This window comes from Ambystoma mexicanum, chromosome 2q, assembly GCF_040938575.1.
Source record: "Ambystoma mexicanum isolate Mex_15411 chromosome 2q, UKY_AmexF1_1, whole genome shotgun sequence".
NCBI lineage: Eukaryota > Metazoa > Chordata > Amphibia > Caudata > Ambystomatidae > Ambystoma > Ambystoma mexicanum.
In genome coordinates, this window is record NC_090924.1 from 229,847,345 (window position 1) to 229,869,583 (window position 22,239).

At 46.7% G+C, this 22,239-nt stretch overlaps 1 protein-coding gene across 4 annotated transcripts in view; it reads right to left on the bottom strand.

The window, feature by feature from the left end:
* Positions 1–22,239, bottom strand: part of NSMCE1 (NSE1 homolog, SMC5-SMC6 complex component) — a 395,968-nt gene that overhangs the window by 232,389 nt on the left and 141,340 nt on the right. For all 4 annotated transcript variants that reach the window (XM_069647182.1, XM_069647181.1, XM_069647183.1 and 1 more), the window contains one exon: positions 20,502–20,579. In XM_069647182.1, coding sequence (XP_069503283.1) covers positions 20,502–20,579 — 78 coding nt within the window. The remainder of the gene's footprint in view (positions 1–20,501; positions 20,580–22,239) is intronic.

The window sequence follows — 22,239 nt, forward strand, 5'->3', positions numbered from 1 at the left end:
CTTCAGCCCAAACCGCTGGACGGATTTTCACCAAATTTGTAACAGGTGCAGCAGCTTGGTCCCGAAAGAACAAGTTACTTACCAACTGTAACGTTCTTTCGACTGCATGTTCCTCCCACGTATTCCTCATTTTATGACATTCATATCCTGCCAGCTTTGCTGCTTCAGAAAAAAACATTCTCGGCAGAGGGCGCTGTGCCCGAGGTCGTCACCATCAGTATAAATAGCTTGTGCTGCGCCCGTTGGCTTCAGTTCTGTTTTTTTGAGGAAATATTCGAGGAACACTCAGGCGTGCCTCATGATTGATACACTTTCCTATCACGAAGAGTATAAGTAACGTAAACTGTACTGCGGGGTAGGATGGGAGGGGCGATGAGGAATATGTGGGAGGAACAGCCAGTCGAAAGAACGTTACAGTTGGTAAGTAACTTGTTCTTCGAATGGATTGTGTCCTCCCACATATTCCTCATTTTATGATCGACTCTCATAGTTTTGGATGTGGGAGTACTAGTTATTCTTCTCATGGACGGATGGAGTACAGCTTTGGCAAATACACCTTAATTGGAAGAAGAGGCCTCTATGCAATAATGCTTGATGAAGGTATGCATTGAAGCCCATGTTGCAGCTGAACAAATATCTGCTGCAGGGACTCCTCTTCAGAGACGCAGAAGTAGCCATCCCCCCTAGTGGAATGGGTTCGAAACCCATCCGGTGGGTCCTTTCCCGCCAATCTGTAGTACTCAATTATAGCCAAAATGATCCAGCGGGATATAGTTTGTTTTGTCACCTCTAATCCCAATTTATGACCTGTATAACCGACAAAAAGTTGGTCATCTTGACGTAATTTGGACATTCTTGAAATGTAAAAACTGGGAGCCCTTTTGGGGTCCCAGTCTATGCAGACTCTCCTCTTTGTCCAAATGAGGAGGAGGAGGATAGAATGTTGGTAATATGATTTTTTGTGACAAATGGAAGTCAGAAGCTACTTTTGGTAAGCAAGAGGGTTTAACTTTAAGAATCACTTTGTCCTTGTAAAAAGTAGTATATGGAGGTTTACATGAGAGCGTGTAGTCATTAACCCTGCAAGCTGATGTTAAGGCCACAAGAAGGACAGTATTCAATGTTAGAAGCCTGAAGGTACAGGAGTGCAGAGACTCAAAAGGTATAAAACTTAAGTACTAGATTTAAATCCCAAGTTGGGACATGAAAGTGGACAGGAGGGTACACATTAGTAAGCCCTTTCAGGAATTGAATTATTAATGGAATTTTGAAGTAAGAAAACTCTTCCGAGGAGCGCTTGAAAATGGACAACGCAGCTAGTTATCCTTTAATTTTTCCGATTTGGAGCCCCAGATTGGCTAGATACAATAGGAAAGAGCACCATTGGTGTGCCACATTGAAAAGGGTCTACATCCTTATCTTTGCACCAGTTACTGAACTTGTGCAAACGACACCGGTGCAAAGATTTTGTTGCTGGCCTTCTGGCCGAAAGGAAAATCTCCATTAGGTCATATGGAAGATCCCAATCCTTGTATCTCAACCTTTCAGAAACCATGCATGAAGGTTGAGTGTTTTGACCTCTGGATGGAGAACCTGAGAGAAGATCCTCTCTTTGTGGAAGACGTGTTGGAGGGCAGGTCGACATGTCCAGAAGGTCCGGGTACCACGTCCTCCTGGCCCAATCCAGGGCAATTAGGATCATGGTTTTCCTGAACTTTCTCAACCTCCTGCTTACTTGAGGAATCACGGGGACTGGAGGAAACGTGCACAGAAGTGGAAACTTCCAGTCCACCACGAACGCGTCTCCTAGAGCTCCTCTCGGAGGAAATTCCCTTGAGTAGAACTGTTCACACTTCCAGGTGACCGTGCTCGCGAACAGATCCACTTGAGTGGTTCCCCAAAGGGCGAAGATCTCCAGAAGGACCTCCTGAGCTAGGTCCCACTCGTGGGAGACTGTGCTCTGCCTGCTCAGAGCGTCTGCTGCCGTGTTCTGTTCTTTGGCTAGATGAACTGCCAATAGAGAGATTCCCTCTCGTATTGCCCAGAACCAGAGCTGCATTGCCTCTCTGCAAAGTGGTAGTGATCCTCCTCCCTGGTTGAGGTTTTACATGACCACCATGTTGTCCGTCATTATCAGGACATTCTTTCCCTGTATAGAGGGCAGGAAGGCCTTCAGCGCTAGTCCGATTGCCCTCAGCTCCAATAGGTTGATGTGTAGTTTGGACTCCGATGGAGACCAACAACCGCTGATTGTCAGATTGTTGGTGTGGACTCCCCACCCCGTGAGTGAGGCATCCATTACTACTGTCATCTCCGGCCATGGTTGCCAAAAAGATTCTCCCTTGAGGATGTTGTTGTTGCAAGCCCACCATAGTAGATCCTGCACAACTGCACTCAGGTTTTGCAGAAGATCCGGCATACTCCCCAAGAATTGGGACCACTGAGTTCTGAGGGCCCATTGGAGAGATCTCATCCTCTGTCAAGCCGGTGGCACCAGAAAAATGCAGGATGCCATGAGGCCGAGCAACCTCAGAAAATCGAAGGCTGGCAGAGGTTAGGCATTCTGGAACTTTGCTACCATCTGCAGAATGTGGAGAGCTCTCACCTCGGGAGGCAAGGCTTTGCCCGAGGAAGTATCCAAAACTGCTCCAATAAACTGAAGCTTTTGGGATGGTATCATGTGAGACTTCTTGAAATTGAGGGAGAAGCCCAGTTTGTGAAGGAAGTGACAGGAACATCATCGATCACCTGAGCTTGTTCGGGATAACGCACTGATCAACCAATCCTTCAGGTAGGGGTAGACGTGAATCCCCCCCCCCCTCTCCCGAGACTCGCTGCCACCACCGCCATCAGTTTGGTAAAAACCCTTGGGTCGGAGGGCAGCTCGAATGGCAGAAATCGAAACTGAAAGTGAGAACCGCCAACCGTGAACCTCAGGTACTATGTGCTTGGGATTGATTGGAACATGAAAGTAAGCATACTGAAGGTCCAATGATACCAACCAGGAGTTGGAGAGCCTGAAGGGTCTGAGAAAGGTTACCATCTTGAATTTGTCCTTCCTGAGGAACTTGTTCAAGTTTCTTAAGTCCAAGATGGGTCTCAATCCTCCATCCTTCTTTGGAATGAGAAAATAAGGGGAGTACCAACCCTTGTTCCTCTCCGCTACAGGTACCTGTTCTATTGCACCTTTCTCTAGCATGGTTAAAATTTCCTGCAACAGGAGCGGATCTGGAATTTTGACAGAGCTGGTTCCCGGTGGATGGTCCCGAGGCCTTTTTAGGAAGGGAAGGCAGTAACCTTGAGCTACTGTCTAGTGGCCAAGCATCTGAAGTAAGGCCCACCATTCTTTCAGATGCCGAGAGATTCTGCCTCCCACCAGGGTTTTGTGCGATAAGGCCTCAGAGTGATTTGGAGGTGGCTGCAGGAGCGGCTGAGGGCAAAGATGCCAATCCCGAGGCTGGTTTTGCACTTTTTCCTCGCCCACCACGAGCAACATTTCTCTTGCCTCTTTGAATGGCCTGTCCTCTTCCTCTACCAAAAGAGAAGTACCGAAAAGAACAACCTCTCCAGGAGAGATGAGCCCAAATAAGGTTTCTGGGGCTGTTGCATGGAAGCGCTAAGAGATTTACCCGCCGCTTTTGAGGTCTGTAGTTTTTCTAAGCTTCCATCAGCCTTACTACCAAACAGCCTCAAGCCATCAAAAGGCATGTTGCGTAGTCTGTCCTGCAAACCCCGACTTCCTCAACCTGGCAAATCTGCGTAGCACTGTGCTTGCAGCCATGGATCTGCTGATACTATCAGCAGTATCCAGTCCAGACTGGAGACATTCCCCCATTGCCTCCTTTCCGCCTGCCAATATTCAGGAAGCCTTCCCTTTCCTCACCTTCCCGAATATGTTCAGCCGCCGCTGAAATGCAGTCCCACGGGGTATGGGTGAACCTGGCCAGGGTACAGGTGACATTAGTTGACTTGAGAGCCATGCTACCCGAGGTAAAGACCTTACGGCCCAAGCATCCACCTTCTTATCCTCTCTTTCCGGGGGGATAGATGGATATGCTGTTTGTCTTGAGGAAGTTGCAGCCTGAATAATCAGACTTTCTGGAGTGGGATGCCTATGTAAATAATCAGGATCAGAACGAGAAGTTCTATACTTCTTTGGAAAATTATTGTTGACTGCAGCAATTGTATCAGGAACTTCCCAGTTTTTTTCCACCATTCTTTGAAGTGCCCTATGGAAGGGGAGAACTGGATCCTTCTGGGAGCCCTGATCAAGTATATCAGTCATATCATCCTGATCAAAAGTGGGTGAGGCTCTACCCCAGCCCATGTATTCAACCACAGGATCAAGCCCTGGAACACAGGATAATCATCTCGACAACACAACTAACAGTATACCGGCATAACGTGAATGGAAGTACATGACGTATCTATCGTGGCACATTCGAGCATAGTCTAGGACATTAGTGTACATTTTTCTGGAAGGAAAATAATAGACATTGATCAGAGGACCTTCTCCAATATCAATCACCAGATTACCAATAATTAGATGGAGATAGCCTTGAAAACGGCGGAAGTCGAAACACGTGTCGGCTGACACTCCGTGCAATAGAACAATTATAGATAATTGATCTAGTTTGCATTTACATTTGATCAGGTTATGAATTTGTGCAATACTATCTTTACTTAAGGGGCTAACACGGAGAGCGTGGCATATCCAAAACAGTTACTTTATATGATTAGGTGTTAGTGGGTAAACCATCCTATGTTTCACGACACGCAATTCGGTCCCGTTCACTTAATTTGAAGTGAGCATAGCGCACCAACACAGGCTTCCTACCCACACTCCCCCTTTGTTTCACTCTATTCAATAGACTTCTGTACTCTGAATCTGCATGTTCTGCAGGGTCCGGTTTAGCAAACTCCAGCTCAGGTGACTTATCAATGCCACTAGCAAAGTGAAGGGTATCACACGGGTCTCATTTTCGATTCTGGATCGATGAATTCTTCTGGGACCGCTCTAGTACCATATTGTACTCCAAAAGGAGAAACTTCTTCAGAGCCACTTTCTTCAAATATAGAAGACAGACTTAAAGAAGTCTGACTTGGGTAAGGGAGTAAATCTCCTTTCCTGTACACGAGTTTGGGTCGAAGGAACCTTCGATGGTATCGAAGGAGTCTTCGAAGACACCGAGGACGTCTTCGACAAAGGTGTCGAAAACGCTTTTGGCTTCGATGTCGAAGCACTCGGTGCCGAGGGCGCTGATGGAGTCGACGAAATCGAGGGTTTGAACGACTTATGTTTTTTAGATGGTGTGGGGGAAACACGATTCGAGGAATCTTTGCCGATTTGACGTCAACTTGAGTCTTTCGAGTTTCACCCTTACTACTGGATTTTTCCACAGTAGTTTCCGACTTCCCTGTGTCGTCCGACAGAGAGACTGCGATATGGCTCTTTTCAGGCTTCTTTGAGGCCGCATTCTCAAAGATCTTAATCATCTTCCTTCTAAATTCATCACATTTTCTTGGGGAATCCGACTTAGTCGGGCATCGGACCAATTCGGTAGACGTATCCGAGGAAGAAGAGGGAGATCTATGTCTCCTCTTAACCTTTTTTGAAGATGAAGAGTGTCTCGATCTACTGCATGATCGAGACTTAAGAGTTTACGACGATCCGATTCTAATCGAATTGCTCGATTTCCTATGTCTTTTTGACGAGGCCTTCGAGGAGGCCTTGGAAGCTTCCCGCCCCACCGCCAGTTTACCTTTCCTCTCACGAAGGGCCTTCTCCGTCATCGACTGACAGGAGCCACAGTTGCCGGTTCGATGGTCTGAACCTAGGCACCAAAGACAAATGCGGTGAGGATCTGTAATCGCCATCTTCGATCCACAGTCAATACATTTTTTTAACCCTGTCTTGGGAGTAGAAGGGGTGGAAGACGACTACATTTTCTGAAGAACATTTCGAAGCGCACTGTTGTAGAGCGAAGCAATCGGAAAAAACGGAACTGAAGCAAACGGGCATGGCACAAGCTATTTATACTGATGGGGACGTAGACACGGTACAGAGCCCGTCGAGGGACATCGACGACCTCGTGCACAGCACCCTCTGCCGAGAAATCTTTTTTCTGAAGCAGCGAAGCTGGCAGGATACGAATATCATAAGATGAGGAATACGTGGGAGGACACAATCCATTCGAAGCATGCTTTTATAAATTTGGTTTAAATCCATCTAATAGTTTTTTTTTTTAAAACAGCCCAAATGTAGGTAAAATGGGAGATATCTCGGTTCAGTGTGCAGACTCACTTCCCTGTTCGCTCCGTGGGCGGCCATAGATTGGCCCAGGGGTTGACGTGATCTCTGGGGAGGTAAGGGGTGATGAGGATAGTAGAAGTAAGCAAACAGTCCGGGTAAAGTCCTAAGGTGTTCGCGAACATTTCAGATGTTGGGGGACATCTGTGCATATTTCTGCATTACAGGGTTGGTGAAAAGCAGTTTTTGAATGACTTCTAACTTTGGCGCCACTCAATGAAACTGCATGAAATTTTGCAATTTTATTCTAGACATGATTCTGATCGGTTTGTGGAAAGCGTGGAGCTGTCCTGTCAAGAGGGAACACTATAAAAGAGGGCAGGGGGGAGGGTGTCCCAAAACAATGTAAAGGCTTACAAATGTGGTGCCATTTGACGAATCTACACAAAGGTTTGCAAAACCATTTTAGATCTAGATATACATGTTTTTGTAATGTTTGGCAGGATTTTGTCAAGTGGGGGCTAAATTAGAGGGGGATTGCAACATTTTTAGATATCTTATAACTTTGTTGCCGTTTGACGAATGTGGATAATTTGGACCAAAGTTTTCAGAAAGATTATAGACCCAACCTTGAATGTTTCGCATAAACTGAATGGATTTTGTCAAGTGGGGGCTAAGTTATATGACTATTGTATGTACATTGTATGTACATACATTTTTACATTTTGACACTTTTGAAAAGAATCAAACTTGGGCGGATTTTCAGCAAACTCGTGTAAGGAGCATTGGCAAGGACTTTAAAGTAGTGTCATAATGTAGGTACAAAGAATTGTGATTATACCTTTGGTGACTGGGGTAAAGCCTGTGGCCATGGGCAGTGGCCAGATTCTCCGGGTCATGACCCGGAGAATCTGGCTACTGGCCATGACCACGAGGGACGACAAATGGGTTAAAGTGGCCATGTCCACCTGGGACCGGCTATGTGGTAAAGTTATTCGTTTGAAAGGGCAAAGAAAATGTGCTTGTGGTAATATGGTCATAGGGTTCTCTCTTTGCATTCTGCAGGCTTCCATAGAAAGGGAAGAGAGGTTCTGTACAGAGCCCTGCCTTCCCTTTTATGGTGGCTATCTTGGAAAAGGATTTTCCTTACTACAGCAGGACGCCACAGACGTCCCCGATGTAGGAAGAAAAATCTTTTTTTTTTTTTAGAATCCTAGGTCCCTGCTTTGGGAACCCCAGGTGCTAATGGCCTTCATCCCCCATTGCAGGGGCTGGAATGGGGGATAACGGTCTGGAGCCCTCGTTATCCACCCTCACTCCGCTTGGGCCAATAACTTGGGCTGCCGGGCCGCTATCCCCCTTTCTAGTCCCTGGAACGGGGGATGAACGTCACATTATTCCCATTAGCAGAACACCAAATGCTAATGGAAATGTTGGAAAAACATATTGAGTCTATGATTATTTTGTTTTAGTTCTATTTTTTAACTGTGAAAGGTGGCTAAAGGAACCTTTCTTTTGCTGTTTGATGTACTTTTTTTTTTGCAGGAGAGGTTAGAACGTAAGGTGGGGAAGGAAATGAGGGAAGCAGCACCAAGGGTTCATATGGAGAGGCTGGTGGATAGGGGAAGATGTTGCACGTGTGTTACTTCTAAGGTAGCGGGCAGTGTTTCTCATGCTCCTTGTTTACAGCTTCAAAAGCACTTCGAAATTGCTTCCCTCTGGAGAGTGGTGCGTTGCATTATATACTGAAAGGACTGTTGTCTTCCAAAGATATGGATCAACAGCCTCTTATTGCTTGCAAGGTAGCTTGGGGGATTTTGTGTCTCACAGAAGTAGGCTGTGTGGTTACAGTATTGGTGGAGGAAGACAGCCTACTACTTGCTAAGAAAGGAACAACCTTTCTGAGAGCATTGCAGTGGTTGGATTTGGTGTGGCGGCGCATGGAGGTGGTCCCATAGGAGTATTGCCAAGTTGTCTGCGACCGAGTACAAAGATGCACTTCCGTGCATTTCACTTTGGTAGCTTTAGCCTTTGGTACATTCCCAACAGTGGTAAAGGACTGCCATACCCATTATTCTCTCTGGAGGCTAGAGGTAGGCACTTCCTCTACCTCATCTTCTTGGTCCTCTTCAATGTCTTTGAAAGTACTGCGCTTTTTTTGTTGTGTAGGCACTCCCGCTGGTGGTGGTGGCGGCTCTTGGGGAGGAGGGTGTTAGCCTTACCTTTGCATGGTGGTGGCGCAAGTTATGGTTGCTTAGCTTACCATAACTGGGGAATTTGAGATTTTCCGGGTTTACTTGTAACCATAACATCCCTTTAACAAAGTTTGTTTCATTGAATACATATCATGATTTTATTGATTGCTAATCGCTTTGGATTTATTTATTGAAGGGGCATTCTAATTCAGTGGTATTTTTGGTGCTAAATTATATGAATTCTATAACACTAAACTGTGATGGCTTTTGAAATGTAAGTTTTTATGGTCAGTCGCAAGTTTTATTGTACAGGTATGAAAGTGTGTCTGCATGCTTTATCACTGTTTTTTCATATTTTAATTTTCTCAAATATATCTGGGTCCCGACATACATATTTTATTTTTGTGAATCTCTTTAAAAATATGGTTTGTATATTGTTCTAAATCTGAAGTGTTACGAAATGTACAAGTGATTTGAATTTATGAAATATTGCAAAGGTTTTTTTCAACCATATTACGTAAAAATAAAAAATATATAAAACAAAACATTGCTCGCCTTCCTTAAGCTTTGATGCTCCAGATCGCTTAAAAAGAGATAGAAGCCAGGTAGGTCTGACAACATTCAGTGAGACAAAAAGGTCTTGGGTACAGAAACGAAGCAGGCTTGGACGTAGACTGCGCATGCAGCGGTTCATGCATGCCCAGCTCGCATTTATTCATAAATGGATTCCCTTTGGACAAGGAATTTTTTGTTTGGTATGTGTCCTTGAAGGGAGTAGTTTCTTAACTGTAACTAGACACCCCTGAAAAGGAAAAGAAACACAGCCTCCCTGATGATTGATGGAGTCAAGAAAACGTTTGGAGGAGAAGACAATGTGTTGCTACAGCAGGAAAACTTGACTGGGAACCAGAGTGCACGCCTTGCCATCATTCTTAGCACTATGTTCCAGGAGTCCCGGGCTCAAGAGGCTGCAGCACCAGGGCCATCATGCCTTACTATGGAGAGCCATAAACATGGTTTTCCCCCTCCCTCTATCAAGGGTAAGATTTGTGCTTTGGAGGGAGTTGTTTCCCAGTCACCTACAATTGAAAAAAGTGTGAGAATACAAGTACCAGAATCCTTAGAGACATCAATGTGAATTAACCTGAAACACCTGAAAAGGAAATGTAACTAGACACGCCTGAAAAGGAAAAGAAACACAGCCTCCCCGATGATTGATGGAGTCAAGAAAACGTTTGGAGGAGAAGACAATTTGTTGCTACAGCAGGAAAACTTGAATGGGAACCAGAGTGCGCGCCTTGCCATCATTCTCAACACTAGTTTCTTACCTGTAACTCCATTTCTCCAGCGTTGGTATCTTTCATGGATTCACATGCTGTGAATATTCTCCGTCGTCAGGCTGGGGAACCTCAGCCACTTTAACCTAGCGTTTTCTTATGGAAAACTTTGACACTTTAGTGTCCTATCAACGTCCTTTTTGGGTGGTTAAGTCCCCACCAATAGGACATAGGGTATAAATAGCCCCATCCCCACGGCTTCCCTTCAGATTTTAACCTCCAAAGTAGAGGGAACTCGAACCAGGTTTGCCTACAGGGGCGGCTGGCGGCGCATATGAATCCATGAACGAATCCAACGCTGGAGAAACGGAGTGACAGGTAAGAAACATATCCCTTCTCCAGCATTGGATCTTTCATGTTTCACATGCTGTGAATAGATTACACAGCAGTACTAACTATGCATGGCGGAATGTAAAAGGCAAACCAATGAACCAAATTTTAAATCACATATATGAGACAGCAAACCCATCAAGTGTCAAAGTTAAAAAATAACCACTCTGAAGCTGCGGGGCTTGCCATATTGGAACAGGCGTTGGAGGACTGCAAGACCCACCTATACTTAATTACCATGCTGCTGCCCCAGACAGTAATGCCTGGTGAAGGTATGCAGCACCACCCAGGAGGCTGCCAGCCAAATGTCTGCCAGCGGAATCCCCGACCATAACGCCGCCGACAAAGCCGTGGACCTCGTTGAGAGAGCCTTAGGATCCCTCCTCAAAGGCTTCCCAGCTTTAGAGTGGCACACAAAATAGTGGAGGACACCCAACGTGAGAGCCCTTGTGTTTGGAGATGGCCTGTCCGTTGGATGGACCATAAACCACAAACAGTTGCTTTGACTTCCTAAAGTCTTGAGTTCGATTAAAATAAAACTTTAACACCCTCCTAATATCCAGAGAATGCAGAGCCCGTTCTGCTGGCGTGGATGTTGAAGCAAAAAACGAGGGCAAAACAATAGAAGAGAGCTTGTGAAATGCCGTTGGCACTTTGGGGATAAAGTGCAGGTTAGTGGCCAGAACAACCTTGTCTTCAGGAATCTCAAGTATGGAGGATCGAAGACCAATGCCTGCAACTGAGATATCCGTCGGCTCAAAAGGCGGTTTCATCAGCCCCGCAAGTACACATTAAGGCTCCATACCAGCGCAAACTTCTTCATAGCTTCACTAACCGATCACTAAACAGAGGAGCCGCATGATGCCTCCGAGTAAACCTGGATATCGCAGCCAAATGTACTAAATGGAGGGCAATGCCAGGCCCTCTTTCGCAAAATGAAACAGGTATGGGAGAACCTGGTCCAGGGAAACGTTCAAAGGGTCAACCCCAGGCTGGCCCTTACACCACACGCAAAACCATTTCCATTTACATCCGTATGAGATATTTGTGAACGGTGCCCTTGCCGCCTCCAAAATTCATCGACAGTCCCAGGAAATACCGAACTGGGAGTAGTCAGGAGCCAAGCCGTCAGGCTGAGAGATCCCGGATCGTGATGCCACACTTTGCCCTCGTCCTGAGACAGGAGATCCGGAACTGCCCCCAACCGAATCGGCTCTGCCATCGACAAGTTAAGGAGATCGAAGAACCACGTCTGCCTGGGCCAGAATGGAGCCACCAGAGTCACACGGCATTGGCATCTCCGCCAAATGAACGGAAATGGGGGAAATGCATATATGCGAACCGGCCCGTCCACAGGAACGAGAACGCCTTCCCCAGAGACTGTGGATGAGCCCTTCTGCTGGCGAACTCCCGCAACTGCTTGTTTTCCACGGTTGCAAAAAGATCCAACGGGGGATGCCCCCATTTCCAGAAGATCATTGAAACCGGTTGCTCCTTCAGCTTCCACTCATGCAGCTGGCAGGCGTCCCTGCTGAGCGCGTCTGACTGCACATTTAACACTCCCGGCAGATGATAGGCCACAATGCTGATATTGTGAGAACGTGCCCAATGCCAAACGTCCTGCGCCTCCTTCAACAGGACCCTGGAATATGTGCCCCCCGCTTCCTTAGATAAACCATTGTGGTGAGATTGTCCGTCAACACCCTCACCACCGAACCGAGTATGCGTGGCAGAAACAACTTGAGGGCCCAGTGTACCGCTCTCAACTCGATAACATTGATGTGGAACAGAGCTTCCACCCGAGACTGCAGGCCCTGCACCTGTGAATCGCCGAGAGGAGCCCACCCCGCCCCCATCCTGTCCGAGAAACGTCTGCCACAATCATAAATTGGAACTCCGGCTCCAGCACGGCATGCCCCGCACCAGATTGGCCGTGCATGTCCACCAGTGAAGAGCATTCACCAGACTTCCGTTGACCACCAACTTGTAGGACCAAGACCCGTGACCCTGCACCAAGCGGTCCGCAAGAAACTCTTACATCGGCCTCATGAAGAGATGACAATTTGGCAGCAGGGGAATACACAAAGCCATGGCCCCCCGCAGTGACATCTAGCCTCACTTGTGCCTACCTTCCACTCGCCTGCCCTTTGCAGCAACTTCTTGACACGCTCACTGGAGGGCTTCACCAGATTGTGCCGGGTGAGAAACTCCGCCCCCAGAAACACCAACTCCTTGGACGGTGTCAAAAAGGATTTTTCGAAGTTGATGACAAAACCCAGTTATTGTAAAAGCTGCATGGTAGCTCCGAGACGGTCTTGCGCCCTCCTTGGAGACTAACCTCTCACCAACCAGTCGTCCAGGTAGGGGTAAACATGATGACCTTCCTGTCGGAGGAACGTTGCTGCTGGTGCCAAACACTTTGTGAACGTCCTGGGAGAAGACTTCAAGCCAAACGGGAGGAGCGGAAACTGGTAGTGTTCCTCGCCGACTACAAACTGCAGAAACTTGCAGTGCCGTTGACATATGGGGATGTGAAAATATGCGTCCTGCAGATCCAACAACACCAGAAATTAGTCTGGCTGCACCAACCGGATTACCTCCTGAAGAGCGAGCATCTTGAACTTCAGGCGTTGCATAGTCTTGTTCAACGCCCGAAGATCCAGAATGGGCTGCCATTTGCCGTTGGGCTTCTTCACCACGAAGTAGCAGGAATAATAAACCCATTGGCCCTGCTCTGCCACCGGCACCAGTTCTATAGCCCCTTTCTCTAGCATAAGAACCTCCTCCTGCTGCAGGATTTGAAGATTCGGCTGTAAGACATACACCGGTGGAATGGGAACCGGGGGACACTTGAACGCCAATGAGTGGCCTAGACGCACCGTGTCCAACACCCGACGATCCAATGTTATTTTTCTCCACTCGTCCATGTGCATAGCCACCCTGCCCAGGAGTAGATTGTCCTGAAGGCAGTGACTGTTGCGGTTTACCTTGCCTCCCTTTAGAGGCAGAGGACTGCGAACCCCTTTTCCGCTGAGCCTGGAAGTCTCGACTCTTTTGCACCGCCTGGGCCGACCGTCGATACCCTTGCGAGGAATAACGGGATCGACTATAACCACGGTCCCTGCTGAAAGTAAACCGCCCATTACCTGAAGCACTCCGGAACAGGCGAAGGGAGTGAAAAGAGCGCCCACTATGTAAGGAACTTAAGGACTTCGCTGTTTCCGTGTCCTCCTTCATCCCTTTCAGGGCTTCATTGATCTTTTCACCAAACAAGTGCTCCCCTTCACAGGGCATGTCGATGACTTTGTAATGCACTTCCAGCCGAAAGTAAGTACATTTTAACCAGTCCTGACAACTAAGCACCACCCCATTGTTAATCTGCTTTAACCCTGACTCCCCAGGTCCACAGCAATATTTATGCTGCGGTTAGAGGCCTCTTCAACCTCACGCACCAACAGCATGGCGCCCTTGCGGTGCTGCTCCGGCAGATGTTCCAGAATAGGAGCCAGCCTATGCCACATTTAGCGATCATAGCGGGCAATGATCGCCAAGGAAAATGACAACTTAACCGTCGTCACCCCAACAGTCAAAACCTTCTTCCCAAAGGCATCCTGCCTCCTAGCCTCACTGTCCGTAGGAGTAACACACTTGTGTTGACTCCTGGCCTTCCGGCTGGCCGCCGGTGACACCACTGACTCAGGCATAGGCTGTGACACCAAGCATTTTGGGGTAGACTCCTGGGCCTTGAACTTCTTCTCAAGCCAACCTTTGAGAGCCGGCTCCGAAAATGGATGGCGCAGGCCCTCCTGCCACACATGGTTAAGAATAGGCACGGAGAAGACAGACTTCCTTCTCTTGCCCATATGATCGAACAGTAAGCCATCCTTACGCTCTTCTTCTGGTGCCAATCCAAACTCCACACACGCCATAGACATCATGGCGTGGAACGCCCCAATATCATCTGGTGGGGATTGTTGCGCCGGACTCCGAGGCTGTTCAACCTCCATGTCCGTATCCCACACGTTGTCCCTCCTTGGCGAAGATGAAACAGTAGACAAAGTGTCCGGCAGAACACTCTCAGGCTCAGACTCTGGCAGCTCGCCTTTTTCTGGATAGGACGGTGGATGGCCGTCCCTTACCGGCAACGGCACTGGCAACCGTGCCGGAGGAGACTTCCTCTGAAGCACGCCAGGAACCTCGACCACCGGCACCGCCGGGTTCACATTAGGAGGAGGCAACCCTGCATCTAGCTGGCCCAACAATGACTGCCTGGTGGACAGCACTTGGAGCGACAAAAGAGACACTGGGTTAACCAGCGGATAACTGGCTGGACCAGCTCCCATGTCGCTCGACGTCGAAGGCCCAACACTTTGTAGCCCCAAAGCCGACGGGCCCAGCACCTGTTCCTAGTCATCTTCAACCTCTAATGACACTGAAAAAGTCTGCGGATCTTGATGCAGAATGTTGTCGGGAAGAAGAGAATCAAAGGCGGAAGACTGCCACGCCCACTCGTCGACAACAATCCGTCAGTTTCCACTTGCGTGGACGAGAACAGCACCGGTCCACTGTCGATGAATCTAGTCGCCAGAGCCGACGACACCATCGTTGATGAAATTGTAGATTGCATTGCAACCGTCGACAACGGGTCCACCGTTGACTAGGTCTTCGTCGGCACTGCCTCCCTTGGCGTTGACTTCACCAGAGACCTGGCTTTCTTGGAATCACTGGACCAGTGTTTAGAATACTCCCAGCTGGAGGACAACCTGTGATGGTCCCCGGAAGACAAGCGCTTCGATAACGATTCCTTTGGCTTATCCTGCTCTGTCGACTTCTCGGGCCTACTACCAGACCCACGGGAATGGGCCGACCGACCATGCTTGGGCAAAGAGGTACCCTTCGACAGCTGCTTACTCGAAGATTTACTGCTCATCCCCACCTCCGACGCTGGCAAAGCAGGACGATGTTTCTTTGCTGGAGGCTCGGCCGACGCCACACAGCGATGTTCCGCAGACTTCACAGCCCGCTCTGAGAACAGACTCCAGACCGACCCCACCTCTGAAGCAGGGTACGTGCCCTCATTGAGCCAACAGATAAGCCGCCGATTGTGGTCCTTAAGAGTCTTCTGAGAGAAACCCCAGACAAATCTTGCAGGCGTCTGCCGAGTGTTAGGGAGAATTCTCTTCTATGGTTAATTTCCCTTACCTATGGAGTCCCCCAGCAGCTTTGCTGGATTTGAGGGGTTTATTTTTTTCTCCTGCTTAGAGTGAGGCCCTTTTTCCCACTTTTAGACAGATTACTAGTGTGTGTTTTAGGCTATCTTGTGTGCTTATGGTCTATGGGGTTTTTCTCACCCTCATAGGAATCATCTTTTTCATATGTGGTACACAGCACCCTGTGTGCTGTACCACAGGGGTGTCGTAGCGACCCCCAAACAGACTCCATACCATGGGACTGACTACTGTCTCCCAGGGCATGTAAAGTCTCCACTGACTTTACTAGTAAAGTCTTATGAACAAAACCAGTACATACATCCCATCTTACCATGGAGGTACTGGGAAGGGTTAATAGTTTTTCCCTAGTGTTCATTTTCAAGGGGGTACCGTACAGTCCCTCTCTCAAAAGTTTCTTGGTGGTGGCAGTGGTAACTACCGAAAATATTCAACCGCAAATATTTTCCTATGGGATTTTCCCCATTGTTCGAGGCTACCACTTTTACTGACAGCCTCTAACATACCGCCAGTTTAATTTAATATTAACTTTACTCCGGTAGGTTTTTATTGCCAGAACTTTGATTTAATTTCTTTCTCGGGTCTTTCCCTGTTGTCCTAACTCAGGTCGGGGATCCTGTGTTCGTCCTTTTGGTGGGCGTGTGAATAGACACCCTGGACAGGGTTGCCTACGCAACCCAAGTCGCACTCTGCCCTGATAGGCTGGGGAGTTCTTCCGCCAGGAGAGCTACCCCACTGTGTGAGTGACAGCTAGGCTGTATGAATGGGGGTCTTGCTGCATAAAAGCAGGGTCCTGAGGACTGGAGGACAAGACGTCGCCACTGGAACTAAGAAGCCTAAGAGGAGAGAAGCCAAAGACATCTGCAATGACAACCACCGGTGAAGCCCCGCTGCAGATCCTCACCACTTTTCTCCAATGACTCGAGAAGATCTTCACCTGCAAGTGTCTTCTTCCCTTGAGCTGGTGGAGCCAACCCGTTTGCAAATCGCCTTCCAGGACCTGCCTTGGTCAAATTGCCAGTGCCAAGCACTCAGACTGGATAGCCAGGCACCCGTCCATCTGGACCGCGATTTAAATGGAGCGTACCTTTTATTCGTTTGGCAGCACCGCGGCTGGTTTCATCCCTGGGCAGTGCAGTAACTCGAACCTTCCTCCAAGACGAGAGCCTCTCTTCCTCTGCTGGATCTTTGGAACTGCCAGGAACTACCGGCACCGCAGGAGCCTCTTCTACTTTTAAAGGTATGTTGTTCCACTAGGCCTCCCTTTTCGTTGGGTACTGCTAAAGGTGTTTTAAATCCTTTACCTACCTACCGGGTTGGCCGCCCCAAACATCTAACATTGTCTTTCTCCTTCTGCAACCGCCGTTTCGAATCATTTAACAAAGACTTGACTGCAGCTACTAGAACATTTTGCTCCTGGGCACATTGCCCTTTACACATTGCCCTGTACCACTGACTCTGGCACAGGCCTATTGACTATTGGCTAAATCTGTTACAACTGCCTTCTCTAGATTGCTTCTCACCTAGAAATGTGTTGGTGCACATTTCTATAACCACCTTTTCCTTCCCTCTTTTTAAACTTGTGAAGTGCCATATTGATCGGTTTTCACCTCAGTATTATGCATGCTAAAGTACTGCCTTGCCTAACTAGTTCACAATCCTCTTGGGAAGTGTTGCTGGTGTGTTTAAGAGTATATTCCTGTATAACTTGTCCTTTCCCTCCCTTTTGAGAAATTGATAGAGTGCCATTTCTGCTTGGTTTTCACTGTGCCGTTTTGCTCAGTTTTCACTCTTGCTCAAACTCGTCTACAATTTAAATAGGGAGTTGTGTATACTTTTCTTGACTGATTTTAGCTTTTATAATAGTGATGTGTGTGTGAACATCAGAGTGTGTAAAATAAATATATATGTTCTTCTTGATACAAAGCTTTGGTCAGTGTTTCCTTGTTCCATAGTATTGTAGTCCTAATGTGTAAACCCTGAATACTGCTCATCTCCCTCTTGGAATAAGTCTGACTGCTTAGCCAGAGCTACCAGCAAAATATTTGTGGTACAGACTGATACCAAAGGAGATTTATTGCATATACCTGTAATCTTAATCTTCTTTAGTGCTCCCTAAGGGAACTGCACAGGATTATGCCTAACACCGAGTGATGGGGATAAAGGCATTAGAGGCAATCCATGTGTCCGTCACCTTCATACACCTTCAGGCCACAAGTAGCACAGGGTCGAAAAAGAGATTTATTCTGAGCACTGGAAGACATCGTAGCTCTCGCGTATCCAAAATGCACGTGGAAAAACAGGTTATCCAAACAGTTTGGAGACGGTTTAAATCTGAAGGGAAGCCGCAGGGGCGGGGCTATTTATACCCTACGTCCTATTGGTGGGGACTAAAGCACCAAAAAAGGACGTTGATAGGACAATAAAGTGTCGAAGTTTTCCGTAGGAAAACGCTAGGTTAAAGTGACCGAGGTTCCCCAGCCTGACGGGGAATATTCACAGCATGTGAATCCATGAAAGATCCAATGCTGGAGAAGCAAGAATATTTCTAGGGGGGCTAGAAGTAAAAGCACATGCAGAATTTGTTGAATGAACTGAGCCAGATGATAACTCCGAAGCATTCCATAATATTGAGATTTGTTTGTAAAATGATATATTACCACATCCTATTTGGGTCGAACGTCACTTGGGCATTAAGTGTAAGCAATAGCACAGCATGAAGGTCATCTGTATACAAAGAAAACAGAACTACATCATAAACCTGAACAGTATTAATACTCAAGCTTGCACTGGAAAAGGCACTTCTTTAGACACAGTGAACATTCATTACAATCAGCTGTGTTAAACCATGCTCCGAGCACTAAGCTGCCAGGAATAATTTATTATTGATTTTTTAAAACACTTACTGCCAAATAATTAAATTATTGTGTTCCCCTTTAAGCCCAGAAATAAAAGAAATAAACTCATACTAAACAAAGAAAAGGGGATGGTTTATTCTATTCTAATATATTTTTGTAAGGCGCCAACTCGCCCGCAGGCCGCAGAGTGCTCGACAGACCAAACAGACAAAAAGACAGATAGCCGAGATTTAGCTAGGGTAACAATCTGGTCGGAGTCAGTGAGGAGTCAGTGGTGGCAAAAGTCCTACATACCACCTCCATCAAACAGATGGGTTTTGAGGGCTTCAGTTTAAAACAAGGTTGTAATAGAAGATCCCCAATCGTTAGATCGCAAGGTTCGTCTGTTTGGCAATCTCTTCATATGTGACTGAAGGTACCTGGGGGCAATGTCTGCAAGGCACTTGTAAACTAAGCAGGATGCTTTAAACTGGACCCTTTCCCAAACGGGAAGCCAGTGCAGCTTCCTCTGAGCGTGGGATACATGGTCTTTGCGTCCTAAGCCACACACTACTCCGACAGTGCCATTTTGTATTGTCTGCAGTTTTTTTTTTACATTGGCCATTGCAGTGCCGACCAGTAGGCTGTTGCAGTAGTCCATCTTTGAATTGATAGTTGCTGTCGCCATTAGGGCTCTGTTGCCTTCCGAGAGGTAGGATCGGATCTGCCACAACAAATGGGCTGTACAAGTACAGCTGGAACCTACATTGGCAACCTACTTTTCAAAATTTAGATTGCTGTCAAAGACCACTTCAAGTGTCTTGACAAAGCTGGAGACCTGGATGGTGGACGCTCCAACTAAGAATGTTTCATATTGAGGTCCAAGAGTTTTAAGTGTGGCCACACTGCCAACAATCAGGATCTCCCTCTTCTTGCCATTAAGTGCCAAGAAGTTGTCTCGCATCCAGGTCTTTATGGTGTCAAAGACTCTGGTGACCAGCAAGGAGTCTGTCTCATAGGAGCCCATTAGTTCCAGGACGATCTGGGCGTCATCGGCATAGTTTGCAAATTTGACACCCAGTATACCAAAAAATGGCTTGGACTAGATGTTAGAGAGCAGTGGGGACACACTGGAGCCCTAAGGAACACCACAAACAAGAGCCACCTCTTCTGATTTAAAATCCCTGTGAACAACCTTTGCTCTTCCGGGGCCCAAGAAGGATCTAAATCAATTTGCTGCTGATTTCGAGCATCTGCCCAACTCAATTAGCCTGTCCGCCAGCTTATCATGATTAACAAGATCAAACGCAGCGGACAGGTCTAACAGCAGCAACATTGCCGCTTTTCCCTGGTCAACAATTCTGGTTAACATAGATTTGACATCTATCGGCACTGATTCTGTAACCTGATTTTTCCTGAATACGGATTGTCTACCAGACAATAGGCCCTTCTCCTCAACAAAAGTGTCATATTGTGTGCAGGCGACTTTATCAATGATCTTCAGGAGAAAGGGGACGAAAGTTCAAAGGTTCCTGCGAATCAATCCCTTCCTTTTTCAGTAAGGGAGAGATCCAGGCTCCCTTAAATGCACTCTGGAACCATGCCTTCTTGAAACAAGCATTTTATGAATGCCGTGACAGGGGCGGCTATGCTGGAAAAATATTTTTTAAACAAGGACGCAGAAAGAATGTCGGTCCTACATAAGGTGGGTTTAAGATTTTCAACAATTTTTGATATTCCTTCGACTGTAACCTGCCTAAACGAGAAAACCTCTGCGTCACTTTCTGCCTTGTTACCAACTGTCCTGGCTTCTAAATCGGCCTCAGAGCATCTAGAGGGGGTTTATCGGGGTAGTGCCTTGGTGCGATTTGACCTTTTGCACGAAGCTGCCGTGAAGTTTCTGACAAGTATCACTCATAACTGGCTGAGATTCTTGAGTTTTTCCCTGAAGTTCTCCGAGGATGTGAAATAGTTCTCTGGTGCTGATTTTATCTCCCAGGATGCGTTCCTCCAATTTAGCTTTTTTTGCTGCAAGGATAGTAGCTTTGTAATGCTTGGCTGCCTCTTTATAGAGGGCCACAGTGTTTGAAGTAAGGAGCTTTCGGCAGCCTCTTTCGGCTGCCCGTTTGAGCTGTCTGGCTGCCGAAAGCAGAAAGTATTCTTTAGCGATTAACATGATTAACATTTACTTTCAGCAGATCATCAGCTTTAAAACTGTACATTTAGTTCATCAAATGGAGGGCATTAGAAGCTAGAGAAAAACGGTTGCCCAATAGATAAAAAAACAATTGGCTTACATAATACATTTAAAGCATTAAACTTACAGTTTTCCGAAAAAGTTCTAGCTCATTTTCTGCATAGTCGGATGCCATTTTTGTAACTTCAGTTTCTGCAAGATTCACCTGATTAAAACAAGAGGTACAAACAAGAAAAAAGTTTTAAAAGAGAAAACAATCAATCACTCTCCCACTTCCTTCCTATAATCTTTCATCTGCGTCTCAAAATCCTATCCAGGCATTCTTGTATGCATTGTAACTAAACTAAGCCAGTCGTAGAATACGCAGGGCGCAGACCTTTTTGGCTGTTGTAATAGTTAACAGCCATCTCAATGTTTCTTTTAATGTTGCCACTCTCAAATCATAGTCTTTCGTAATAGCTATAAAAAGGCCAATTATATATTCAACATGTTAAATGTGTGCTCAACATTTAATGGAAGAATCCCTGCATTGACATACCTCAGACAATCAAACAAATTTGCACGCCCGAGGGCTCATTTCATCGAAATACGCTCCCCTATGGGCTATAACCTTGATTCCTTTATCAGTGTAGGCCCCACTGCATAGGCATTTCTTTATACCAAAAGGTGAAGTGTGTCGGATCTATTGCTATTACATTTCTATGTACATTAATTATAAACACAAACAAACTGTGCAGGACAATCAAAATATCAAATATAGATTTTTGGTTTACAAAGGGTACAGTCTTTAATATGCTCAGCACATTAATATGCTGTGCTCCGCATAGACTGTACTCTTTGTAGACCACTTTGATTATATTTCGATTGTCCTGTGCAGTGTGGTGGAGTTTATAATTAATGTACTGGTACTCAGGACTCTTAGAGCAGAGAGTCCGCTCTTATATGACCACCCGCAGCAGACTTGGTGCATATAGTCACGTATTCAGATTTCTTAAATATTTTGGCAATGCACAGCTCGTTCTAGTCTAAATGCCCCCCGCCCGCATCCTTCCTATTCTACATTTCTATGTACAATCTGAGCGCATTCAAGTACCTCCTCAACTGAAAGCTGCCATTACATACAGGTGTTCATTAAAAAGATATTTACATATTTTATGTATACACTACTTATGGCAGTTTTATCTGGCACAAAAAAGTACTATAGGTGCAGAAGTATCACACAGCAATGTGGCGTTAACACCCCATTCCAAGGGCTAGAACGGAGGAGGAGAGAGGGGGGCGCCTGGGTTTTATGACCGGGCTGTTAACAAGGGATCTGGGCCGTTAACCCCTCGTTCCAAGGGCTGGAATTGGAGCGTAACACCATTAGCACCAAAGCGTATGTTCTGTTCAATTAATGAAAATACTTTGCAAAGGTGACCGCCATGGGAAGGGAAGGCTTTGCTTCCCATGGCGGCCAGACGAGGCGCTGAGGACGGTGGAGCGGCAGGAGGAGGCAGCCTGCAGTTCCATGGAATGCTGGGTGAGATCAGAGATTTCATCCTGAGTTCTGCGGAACAAGATTGGCTGCGCCCCCCCCCCCCCGCCCTAGGTGCTAATAGCAATGAACATGTATTATAATACTCTGTACAAAAACACTCCTTAAAACAAACTGTTAGGCAGAAGGAAAAGGACAAACAGCGGCTACACAAAAAGTCAACTCAGAAGAGGGACACAATCCCTGCTAATTCATCATGCTGTTTGAGATCTAGATGAATTAAAATCAAGCCCACGATTAAAATGATTACAAAACTAGTCAGCTTATTGTATATAATCACAATCCAGCCTTTGAAGAGCTGTTTGATCAAAAGGCAGTCACTGGGTAT